This window comes from Cordyceps fumosorosea (genome assembly GCF_001636725.1).
Source record: "Cordyceps fumosorosea ARSEF 2679 chromosome Unknown scaffold_14, whole genome shotgun sequence".
Lineage (NCBI taxonomy): Eukaryota > Fungi > Ascomycota > Sordariomycetes > Hypocreales > Cordycipitaceae > Cordyceps > Cordyceps fumosorosea.
The window spans coordinates 189,932-202,520 of record NW_017387314.1 but is presented as its reverse complement, the minus strand read 5'-3'; the positions used below and the strand labels follow the sequence as shown (position 1 = coordinate 202,520).

General features: G+C 53.4%; 2 protein-coding genes across 2 annotated transcripts; one reads left to right on the top strand and one right to left on the bottom strand.

The window, feature by feature from the left end:
- Positions 1-2,331: 2,331 nt before the first annotated feature.
- Positions 2,332-4,005, bottom strand: ISF_05716 (amino-acid permease inda1; the record flags this gene model as incomplete). Its single annotated transcript, XM_018849321.1, has 1 exon — positions 2,332-4,005. The coding sequence occupies one exon, from the start codon at positions 4,003-4,005 to the stop codon at positions 2,332-2,334; it is 1,674 nt and encodes a 557-aa protein (XP_018703348.1).
- A 5,608-nt stretch (positions 4,006-9,613) lies between these two features.
- On the top strand, positions 9,614-11,451 carry ISF_05715 (Carboxylesterase, type B; the record flags this gene model as incomplete). The annotated part of the gene is made up of 3 exons (XM_018849320.1): positions 9,614-9,880; positions 9,996-10,340; positions 10,417-11,451. The coding sequence occupies 3 exons, from the start codon at positions 9,614-9,616 to the stop codon at positions 11,449-11,451; spliced, it is 1,647 nt and encodes a 548-aa protein (XP_018703347.1).
- Between the last annotated feature and the right edge of the window lie 1,138 nt (positions 11,452-12,589).

The window sequence follows — 12,589 nt, the reverse complement described above, 5'->3', positions numbered from 1 at the left end:
GGGAACTATCGATAGCCAGTGATGAGGAGTGATATGGGGGGGGGGGCATGAAAAAGGGTTGGTTCATCGCACGCACGCGCCCTGGGCCTCTCGCCTCGGGTGTGACCTGACCAATTGTCAAAGGGGGCGTTTTCCCAGGGAAATGAGGGTATCCGCCTTGGTCTCATCCACACAACACCCAGCTTCACAAAAAAGCAGAGGCAACAGAAAGCCGAGACTCTGCATAATGGGCTAGAGTAAAGTGTCCGTCCACCAGCTTGTCACCGTCATTAATAAATGAGGGCCCCTAGGGGCCAATGTTGCGACGTGTCGTGGGTAGTACACACGGTTTACAAAGAGCTGTGATTTGCGTCCCGTCGCGGCAAAGAGAAACAAGGGGGCGCGAAATAAATACAATCCAAATTTCTAAAAAGAAAAAAGGACGGCTTGACCTTTTCTTTGCTTCGACTTGGCAACTTACCACTATATTTCTAGTCATTCAATCACCATCTTGTCAATAGACTACATACACATCACAACGGCCGACAACTCGCTCTAGTTATCCCTTCCTTCGTCTTCCCTTCCCACTTTCGTACTCGTCTATCGACCTAAACTGCCCTGCGCCCCGATTGATTTTCTGGGGGGAAGCACGACCAAGAGCAAAAATGCTTGTAAACTGGAGCAGGCAAGCCACCGAAAAGCAAGGGGGGGGGATTACATTGGGCTTTGCATCTGGACCCAACCGCGTAGTCCCCCTGATGGGACTAGGTTAAATTTGCTCATCTAACCCCGACACATCATCATCATTGGCCCCTTCTCTTGTTCCTGGCCAGTTGGTCAGCCCTAGAGAGGACTCGAGGCGCCCGTACCTGACGCTTTTCCCTCCTAGGAAGGTCGTGCGTGCGTTGCAGGTTGCAGGTTGCAGGTTGCAGGCGTCTGGTCTTGCCCGAGTTCATCCCAAGGCTCTCATAAAAGACCAGAAGAAAAATAAATAGAAAATCACTGAAAAAAAAAATCTACTGCCTCTCTTGTCACAAAGTTTATCTCTCAACTTGTCATCTATCTTCTCTATGCTGCACTGCTCTGCCCGTGTCCGTCCCCCCCCTGGGCCTTTCGATTAGCAATTTCCAACACGTCATTTGACGATTTGGCGCGATGCTACCTCTGTAACGGACAAATAAATTAGTCCTCTATTTCCTATCAAAAATCTTTAAAGGAAAGGGGGGCCGTTATATTTCTCAAACATGACCTTCTTTCATCTGTACTATGATGCCATTCTGTTTGCTTCGTCCTGTCCGGCTTTTGATCGCCGGCGCTCTCCGCGTAAAACATGCAGTCGCCCAACTGCGACATGCAGGCGAGGTGTAAACGCACAGAAGAAGAAGAAGCAAAAAAAACGTCGGCACTTGTCAACTGATCTCAAGACCCCAGTCAAGTGGTTCGTTACCCCGGCAGTCTTATTGCATGGATCTGATCGCTTACATCGGCAAACAATAACTCGTGTTATATACCTCGCTTTTGTAACCCGAGGATAACTCTCTCGATAACTTCAGGATGGCATCGCTTCACACGAAGAAAAAATTATAGACCCAGTCAGGACGCGTCTCGTCGCGATCGCACTTCATTCTTGCAACGGTTAGAAACGATCTAGACGCCGAGAATTTGGCCACATGCTCATCGGTGGAATGCTGGGCGCGCATTCATTCCCAGCGCGCTAGCCCCCGCATCAAAACAAGCCTGGTTCAAGGTGGGAAGCATTGACGATGCGAGACAATACTTCCATCTTTCGGCACTCGAGACAGTTTTCTCAATAGTGCAATGTTGAGTGACTGCCTTTCCTTTTTCTAGTTCCTTCTTTGCCCTACTCGTTTCGCTACTTCCTGAGCTAAGGCTAGTTAATTCTCAGTAGGTAGATTCCACCGTTCGTAGCGCAAACCCATTGGTCTGTGTTATAAATGGAGGTTATACGCGGCCAATATCACCGGCAAGTTAACGGCGACAACCAACAAATAAACCTAGTACTCGTGATACTATATTGATAAGTTGCGTGTATAAAACAAGACGAAATACATGACTTGCTATTTTTGTCCAGCAACTTGGCTGTCTAACATGACCAAGGGCGCGAGGCCAAAAAAAATGGCACACTATAGGGTAGGGGTCTCAATATATAGCCAAACTAAATTCAATCTAATCTGAAGCATGTCGTATGGACATGGGTGGGAAAAAGTGGTATCCAACAAGACGAGAGAAATGTAAAAATCTAGTAGAGCTGCATGGGCGTCATAAAGTAGAGACCAGCATGCCATCCAGCCATCCAGCCACAGCGAACCGTGGCTGCGTGGCACACGCCGTCTACGCGAGCCAGTACCAAACCTTCTGGAGCCAGTTGCTGGGAACACGCTCCTCATCCATCTGTTCTAGTTCATCCATCTCCTTGACGCCACTGACAATGTCAATCTCGTGGACCGGGATGGCCAAGCGGGTTCTAAACCAAATCTTGTGTCCAACGTAGAGTACCAGCACGATCGGGATAGTGATGTAGGCGGCGATGAAGTCGGCGGCCACAAATGGCTTAGCCATGAATGTCTGGAAACCGTTGGTGATGGTGAGTAGAGAAACGAGGCCAATCATGAAATAGCTCGCGTAGGGCTGGAGAGGCGTCTTGTACGGTCGAATATCAAGCGCGTTGTTGTACTCGAGTGCCTTGCGGAAGCGGACGTAGGTGATCATGACAATAATCCACGCAATGTACCCAGAAATGGTCGATAGGTTGACGAACCACGTGAACACCTTTTCACCCGAGTTGTCGACATTGAGGTACGAGAGCAAGCTGACGGCAAACGTGGCCAGGACGGCAACCCAAGGGACACCGAGGCGAGTCGTCTTGGAGAAGAATCGGGGGGCATTGCCGGTAAGAGACATGGAGTAGAGGACACGGCTGCCCGAGTAGAGGAACGAGTTACCCGCGGACCAGGCCGACGTCAGAATGGTAGCGTTGATGATGTGGTTGAGCACAGAGATGCCGACCCTCTGGATGCCAATGACAAACGGAGAGGCCGCCGCACCGCTGGCACCGGACGCGAGGGCACCGAGAAGCTGGTCGTCGTTCGATGCGACGAGGATGCCAATGACGAGCGAACCGCACCCGTAAAAGATGGCAAGACGCCAGACGAAGCGGCGGGCGGCCTTGGGAATGTTGCGCCTAGGAGCAACCGTCTCGCCCGCTGCGATTGCGATCAGCTCGGGTGAAGTAATAAACGCGAAGCCCGCGGCGATAAAGGCGTGCCAGAAAGCGAGGAAGCGACCGGTGGAGCCAGCGACGCCCTTGTACTGCACAAAGGCGCCTGGGTGCTCCCAGTAGTAGAAGCCTCTTATGTGATCCTGGTTGGGGCCGCCGCCGAAGAAGATGACGATGCCGAGAATGATGAGACCCATAATGGAGATCAGCTTGATACTGGCAAACCAAAACTCGGCCTCGCCAAAAAATTGGACGGCGATGATGTTGAGGAAGAGCATGACGATGAGGATAATGGTGATCCAAACGGCGACAGGGACTTTTTGGGCCCCAGGCCAGTAGTCGATAACGATGCTGGCGGCGGATGCCTCTGCGCCGACGAGAATGGCGTAGACGTACCAGTAGTTCCAGCCGGCGGCGAAGGCGAGGGAGGGATCGACGAATCGCTCGACGAAGTAGGGGACTGTAATGCCGCGCATGGGCAGGAGTGTAACCATTTCAGCAAGACAGTTCATGACGGTCCAGACAATGGCCATCATGAAGATGTAAGCCATGAAGAGTGGGGCGGGACCGCAACTGCTGAGGATAGCACCAGAGCCGACGAAGAGACCAGTACCAATGGCACCACCGAGGGCGAGGAACTGAATGTGGCGACTCTTGAGGCCACGCTCGAGTTGATCATGCTGGGCGGCTAGGCTGAACTCTGTCGAGTCGGCGGGTTGGGAAGCCTCAAGGTTGAGATTGTAGCTGTTCCCCGAGGCATGGCCCTCTTGGGAGGTCTTTTTCTCCATGATGGAGGGTGAGGCAAGTGTGGTTGGAGAAGATGTGTGCTTTGTGTTGTGCGTCGTGTATTGCGATCAGATAAGTACAAGGATAGCGAGCTGTGCGAGGTGTGACGACGCGGCGCGTGACGTCAGAAACAGGAACCGTTGGTGGTTGCAGCGTAGCAGCGGCCGACTTAGGAAACGGGGCAGTTGAGGTGAGGTGAGGTGAGGTGAGACGAGACGAGACGAGGCGAGCTCAGCTGTAGGTGCGGTAGAGGCAGGTGTAACCAGCACAGCAGTGGGCGAACATGGATGGGCGACGACCTCAATGAGACGGGAGAGGTCAGTTAGCAGAGGGAGGAAAAGAGGTTGAAGAGATGTTGGAGTAGAGGAAAAAAGAGGACAGGCTGAGCTGGAGAGGTTGATGTGGGCATGCGGCCGGTTTTGGGGTTTGTGTGGGAGGAGGAGAAGAGCAAGGACAGGCTTGGTGGGGAGCAAACGAGGCTTTGCGGTGCTTGGGAAGTACCTGATTGCGGGTTGTTAGCTGTAGAGAAGCGGAGGTATCACCTTAGCAGCTTGCCAGGGCACCACCCACCTTATCTGGAAGAAGAGAACTCAGCGACAACCAGATTTTTGGGGTAACAAACGGGACAAACGGGACCCCAGACGCCGCTCCTCCCCTGTAAGTTTGGGGGAGATGAAGCAGAAAGCAGTGCTGCACTGTTAAACTGAACGCCAGACCCGCCCCGCCCAAGCCATGAGATAGTCGGGCAACGGCAGCGAGTCGCTCAGATTCGTTTACGTTTTTATTATTTAAAAAAAGTAAAGTAGCAGGTACAATAACCCTCGAGCCATCGCATCGAGCAGTGGCGGGTTGCTGAATGCCAAGAATGCGGATTGCGCCGCTTTGGGTGTTTACTTGGCAGTCATCTCGACGTCCAACGTCGCTTCCGCCGCAGCGCCTCCATCGACGGGCGCAAGCATACAATCAATCACAATGCACTAGCATACAGACACAATAACTAGCCTCGAGGCTCACATGAGACGGTTCTATTTCCGAGCCTGTATTCAAGGCTGCTTTGGGGCGCCATGTCTCTGATGGATCCAGTTAGCGGCTCTACTGGGCGTCAGCCCCAGGTGCTAGTTTTGCCAGTGTACCAACGACTTGCCACTGCAACCAGTCAGATTATGACCAGTGAGTGCCTAGTAGGCATAAAAATACTGAACAAAATCGCAAAACGTGGCGCCAGGCAGCAGAAAACCCTTTTGCCCGGCCAGTTAGTCGTAACACAAGTGGCTTGCCAACTTTATGTTGAAGCATGCTACCCCCGACAGTAGTCACGCACGCACCAACTGGGGGAGGGGACCCCAGTTGCCCAGGTGAGTGAGCTTGGGCTGCTTGGCCCCTCGCTTCTCGCTTTCGGGCTCCATTTGTGCAATTCCTGCACTCGTGACTTTTTTCTTGTCAATGCTGAAATCAATACCATCGTATCGACGATGGCGCGGCTGGACGCAAGCTTCTGGAAACAGACACAGACTTTGTTACCGGCTTTGGCTGGCGTCTTGCCACCCCCACTTGGCAAAAACCGCCGAGTGCGGCACACCCGTGTGTCTTTTTTCAGCCACTTAGCAGTTTATTACCTAGGTGGTGGCTGGAACAAGTGCTTGGACAGAGAGGAACAAAAACCACGCCACCGCCAAGGCGAGTCGTGGCAAGGACCATCTTGTCGATTGAAATCAACTCGGCCTTTGCATGGCGCTCTCGGGAGGCGCTGCCAGGCGATGCCCAGCCCAGAGGATACATCCAAAACAGGTAGGTGGCTGTTGCTTGGCTTGACGACGACCAACGAAGGGACATAGAATCGGAATTGAAGCAGTTGAACTCGAGAAAGCAGCTGACCAACGTCTCTACAACGGTGCTCAATCTTCAATACACGACCCTATTCCAGTTTCTTCCCGCGCAGCTCGAACCCACACAGCCTCCAGCTTAGCCCACAGCCGCATCACACCCTGGCCCCAGCCAGCGACTCCATCCCTCCATCCCCTCCATCCCTCCATCCATCTCCAACCCGGTCCATGCACCATGGCATCACTCGGCTGATGGTCTGGGGCGCCATGGGGAAGTCGGCCAGCCCTCCAGCCGTCAGCCTATTTCCAATTTGCTTTTGCATCTATTTGCGCACCAAAAATAGCGGCAGAATAGAAAAAAAAAGAAATCGTCATGGACAGCAGCCTTGCCAAGACGGGTCACGGAAATGAATCAGCGCCCACAAACTTGTTCCGAATACTTGATGAATTTACTCTTCATCAGAGAGACTATCACTGGATGGTCTATCCTCCGTTTTGTCAGTACCAAGTAATCATCGTAAATCCCAAGCCGAAGGAAGCCGTCTCCAGCTCCTTCTCCCCCCACCACCCAACAACGCCCCGTCTCCACATCGCCAGCCTTCACGGGCATCCTACCTACGAATAATAATAACCCTGCACACCTACGAACACATGCGTACACAACACCTGCTTCCAAAAACGCCTCTTGGCCTCCTCCCAACTACCAAGTCATGCACTCGACAAACATGGTCTGATTCATGCCCATCGCCTCCTTGGCCATCCCCAGTGCTCGCTCTGTTCTCCTACCCCGACTCATACCATACCTGCCTCCCTCCCCTCGCCTCACCTGTTTGCTGCTGATCATGACAACCAAACAAACTACCTCGAGATGCTTATCTCGCACAAAGTCCCATGTTCCATCCACCAAAAACGACTAATAATAATCCTTGTGTTCTTAGACGCGATCTGTCACGATGCAGTGGTTCTCAGCGGTCCGCGGACCAGCGAAACCGCCCACCCCTCCCACTTCTGCTGGATTGCTTCTAGAATTTATTGTGGAAGCTTGTATGAGACTTGGGTTGGGGCTACACGCGCCTTCCCCGTCTTCACCTATGCATGCGAGTACGGAGTACACAGCAATGAATCATGCCCGCGCAAATCTCGACACCGTCAACTGATACTATTCCGAATCTGATCCATATTTGACAAATTCCATCTCTGCCTCGCACGGGCCAGAATTTTGCGACTTTTATTTTGTCCATTTCATGCTGCGCCAACCATCCATGCAGACAGACGACCATCAGCGTGGACCCTGTCTGCAGCGCCGCTCACAATGTCGCAGACGTGGATCTCTTATCGCGACCAAACTCCACAAATTCGTGCCTAGAACACCGTGAAACACAGGCCCGAAAAGAAAAATCTGCACGCAAAAAACAACTCTGTGCTTGGCGGATGGAAGCGTCCCCATATCCGCTGCAATCTCACCGCTGCTCCCGTATCTAGTATGGAACCCGAGACAGCCGACCGCCCGTTAGGCTGACGAGCCGACGCCACCGCACCAAGGCGTCCACAGCCATTCAGTAGAATTGCTGTGTATCCGACACGAAGTCACCCGTCACAAGCCATTACAAGCTATCATCGCATTCTCAATTGACTATTGGTTTGGTATGTCATGTGTAGCAGTCTCCGTACTGCACAAAGCAAATCGACACCCGCGTCGACGCCGTCTGCCAACCGCGCGCTGAGGACGACAAGTCATGCTACTGCTACATTCTCGCTGCAAGCTCAGGATAGTGTAGCCCTATGGATTTGTCATTACCTGTGCGACTCATACCTACAATGTCTCTGCTCATAGACAGCTCGACCTTTTGGCCGCTACGAGTTTTTAGCTGGCGTGGCTTGCCCACGACGGCAGCACGAGACGCGATGCGACGACCTCAACCCGGCTCGGCCTCGACAGAGAAGTCTGGACAGAGTTCGTATCGTAAACCCTGCCTTGAACTTGGCAAGACTGAAAGCCGCGTCGGTGTCGTCTTGAAATCGAGCTTCTTCGGACAGATACCCTGGCTGACGCGGGATCCGTGTCAAATATCGTGCGGCCGGCGCCACTCTCCCCGACCATCGCTACGTAAACGAGCGGCACCGGCCTTGAGCTGCTCTGCGCTGGTAGCTACACAGATTGATTCTTCCTAGCTTTTGATTTGCTGTAGAGACACGTAGACGCTTGAGGGTGCTCCGTAAACGTGTGAAGACCGATTGACCTGCCCAAAAGAGACTTGCACCATTTTACTTGCCGATGTTGCATCATTACAGATTACATGCAGGCAGATTCGACGCATGTCGCCCATGCACGCACAGACTATTGAATCGACGGGTCTTAATTGTCTGCTACGTATCCAGAGATATATCCGATTTACCCCAGATTCACGACAGAGGTCCCGATTAAAAGTTATATCAAGCGGTATAATGCTACCTCAATACCAACTTTATCTTTTTTTATGCTCTCACCCTTTCCACTCTTTCTCCCATTCTTTCTGAATCTCTAATTCCGAATCATAAAGCACACGGCTTTTAAAAGGGACATCTGTACTTGATCTCCTGATCCGACCAACTTGGCGCCCTACCCTTTTGACAGCCATGACTGGCAGGCCCGGGACTCCAGCCTGGCCACAGAAAAGAGCGATGACATAATGTGCATCAAGTGGTCTTTGAAAATGGCCCAAATGCCATGCAATCATTTACAAAAACATATCTGACCCTCCGCCGGGGCGCATGGTGGCTGGGCTGGGGTCCGTGGCGCTGCCCGATCCGATCCCGATGAAAGCCCCCCGCAACCAACCCACGTCAAAACCCCCTGCCCTTGGTGACCTGCACATTTCGGCGGCCTCACTCGCGTAAGTATACAAGAAACAGCTTTATCTACTCAACTTCCCCTCTCGAACAAAGGTTTTGCGGTGGAGCTTACCTTATTGTACGTCACGGTCAGTGACTGGTCCGATTGGTGACTGCAACCCTCCCCGAGCTTGCGGGGTAGAATACCACACACACCAACGACCAAAAACAACGAGTTGCTACATAGCTACTAGACTGCTTTGATTGTTCGAACATGGAAAACGGGGAGAAAAGCGTCTCCATATTGGATGTCCCCGCACCGGTTAGGGCCGTTCCTCTCTCAGGTGACGAGCTCATCAGCGCCCGCACGCTGTATAAGGTTCACTTGCTGTTTCACCCATCACTCAAAGCCATGCATGCTGATGGGCTGAGAGGCTGGATTGCATGCATCGGGCACAATGTTCCAGCGCAAGCAAACACCCGCGCAGAAGGGCCAAGATCCGGATGCTACGTGGCCACCTAGATCCTTTATATGCTTGGAAGGACCGACGTAGGTGAGAGAGGGTCGTACGGCATAGAGTAAGCACCGCCGCGCGGTGTACAGCGTCACAGCCGTATTGGAGCAAAGCTCCAGCACCAGACAGAGAGGGTTGGCAAGGCTCGCGACGCACTGCATACGGACAGGTCATTCGCTGCTGGACTAGAGGAGGGGAAAGACGATGGCTGTCTTATCCCGCTGTACGTCGTTTAATCCTACTTTTGCCTTCTCTTAAAGGGTCCGGCCGTTGCCCGCCCTCCCCCTCACCGTCAGTGTTCGCACACCGTCCTTCATGAATCACAAACACCCTCACCCGTGATATCTCGGTACCGCAGCCTTGACCGCGCGGCCCTACTTGCCGTAGAAGCATGAAATAGACACAAACATAGCAAGCATAAAACACACGCACACACACGCACAAAAAGCGCATACGTCACGATGCTTCTCAAGCGACTCGCCTATATCGCTGGCGCTCTCCGGACCGCCGCCGCGGCGGCTATTGATCTCCCTGCAGAGACGACAGCCGCCGCAGCCCGAGCGCCGATCGTCCACCTCGACTACGCCACGTACCGGGGTTCCCGCGCTGCTGGTGCCGGCGTCGACCAATTTCTCGGTATGCGTTTCGCCAGCCCGCCTGTAGGTGACCTGCGGTTCCGCGCGCCGCAGGCGCCGGCCTACGAGAACGAGGTGCAGGACGCGAGCAAGGTACGTCCTCACCTGCCCAGCGCAACGAAAATAAAAAGGAGGAAAGCCGCCGGTATTGTCGGCGGAGGCACAGAGACTTGGCTTGTACCACTTTTTTTGCTGACATGGATCGCAGTTCGGCGCGCTCTGTGTCGGCGTTGGTACCACCGCCGATGACAGTTTTGCCGAAGACTGCCTCTTTGCCAACGTCTTCAAACCCGCCAACGCCACCGCAGCATCGAAGCTTCCTGTATGGGTCTTCATCCAGGGTGGCGGCTACGCCGCCAACTCCAACGGCAACTACAACGGCTCCCAGATCGTCCAGCAGAGCGGTGGCAACATTGTCTTTGTCAACTTCAACTACCGCGTCGGTGTGCTTGGCTTCTTGGCTAGCGAAGAGGTTCGTCACGACGGCGCGCTGAATGCTGGCCTCCTGGACGAGCGGATGCTTCTTAGATGGGTGCAAAAGTACATCAGCCAGGTATGTTTGTTTCGTGATTATGGTACCGGGAATGCTGATGAGAGCGCACGCGCTGATTTCGTCTCTGGCACCGCAGTTTGGAGGCGACCCTAAGCATGTCGTAATTCATGGCGATTCGGCAGGCGGTGGGTCCGTCTCGTATCATTTGACCGCTTACGGAGGCAATGACAAGGAGGACCTGTTTGTTGGTGCCATGCCTGAGAGCCCGTTCTGGCCGACGCAACGTACCGTGCAACAGATGAGATTCCAGTGGACGCGTCTTCTCGACAAGACCAATTGCGCGTCTCTCAACTGCCTCCGGAAGCTTGGAATTCGCGCGCTACGTGAAGCGAGCTTGCCTTCGCCCTTCCCGGAGGCACATACCGGGGACCCCTTGCCGCTGTGGTACTGGTTGCCTGTGATTGACGGGCACCTGGTCCAAGACCACATGTACTCGCAGTTCCAGACAGGACAATTTAAGCGCGTACCGATGCTCATCGGTGATGATACCAACGAAGGTACCTTCTTTGCTGCCAATGCCAGTACCGAGACAGAAGCGTTGGCCTTCCTGCGAGCCAATTATCCACGTCTTAAAAGGTGGCAGCTTGCCCTTGTGAGCAACCTCTATCCCAAGATGGACCCCTTGCCCAAGCACGCTGCCTACTTCCCTTCTACCGCCGCAGCATACGGCGATTGTACCTTTACCTGCGCCGGAAACGCCATAACCGATGCCATCTCATCCTTTGTGGGTCGTGACAAGTCGTGGAATTACCGTTACAACGTCGCCGATCCGGAGCAAGTAGCCGAAGGTTTCGGTGTGCCACACGTCGCTGAAATCGGTGCAATCTTTGGTCCAGACAATGTTCAGGGACAGGAGGCGAAGTCTCTGAGGACCACCAATGCCGCTATTGTACCAGTGACAATGGCGTACTTCTCCAGCTTCGTTCAATACCTGGATCCCAATGTCAAACGGCACCCTGGATCGCCGGTGTGGCAGAATTGGGCGTCTGAAGATGAGCAGGGTCGCCGTATGCGGCTGGAAACAAACAAAACGGTGATGGAGGCGGTGCCCTTCGACTTGATCAGAAAGTGCCAGTTGTGGAGGTTTCTTGCTAGTAGTATGGATGTTTGAGACGGCGGAGAGCGAGAAATTATGCGAATCATGATTCTGAATAGTCGCAAGGGCCATTGTGCTGTACTCACCTGGGTCTGGGGACCGGCTTCAACCGAACCAAGCTGCTGCTTGGATAATATCGTCGAACTGGAATGAGTGTATCTGCTGGTGCAAATAATCCTTTTGCTGAAAATGATGGCGAAACTTGGTGCCGAGCCCTTCTAAGGGTATGTGTAGTGACGGTTACAGTTTCACGGCAGATGGGCAGCCGCAGTTCAACGCTCCGGTCCGGGAGCAGGGGTTTGCCTGTCACATCTTACCGAGGCGAAATTTCCAAGACAATGCCGCCGGCGGTAGAATAATTTTCGAGCTTGATTACGTTTCACGGAACTCTTGCTGCTTCGGATTGAGCGGCGCTTTTGCTCCTCAATAATCGTAACGACGATTGTATCGCCGGTTCAATAAATGGGCCAAATGGGCCCCGTCATCTCGTGCCCCTGTAGCGCGTTTGATCACTTTACAAACAGGAGAATAGATTCCTTATGAGTCGTCGTGAGGCCGGGGCATCTGGTCCGGAGTGGGCTGGGCTGTTCGGACCCGACGATTCTCCTGTGATGTGTGATTGTCGCTCGCAGTCAGTTGGTGCTGGCCGAGGTGACATGCATAAAAGAGTGGACCAGGTCGGCAAAATTGGGTGGTTTAATTCACCGTAACGTTGAACGGAGTGGTTGGGCTGGCCGTTAGGCAGAGCTCGTATTCTGGCGCAAAGCCGGAGGAATCCAGAAAACGAGACGGTGTGATGCAACTATGGCCATGTCGAAAAGGATTCAACGGCAGCAATTCGGTTTATTGATTCATGGTTCGAGGAACATGCCGGAGCTCGAATTCGAACAGGGCCGTGGGGATGACTTGCTCATCGAATCGCCCAACAGCAAATTGCGCGATGCCGTAAGTAGGGTTTACATATTTAGAAGATATTAGTACGCAACTGTAGCTCGCTAGCGATCCCGTTTGTGAACAGAAGATTTGATAGGGAATTAGGGGCGGCGATCTGCAGCGAGATCTGAGTCGGGATGGCAAACCGCTGCTCGTTTGCGGTTGTGGGGATGGTGGGATTCTGAGTCCAGAGCACGAGGCAGGAGGGGCAGCTGAATCT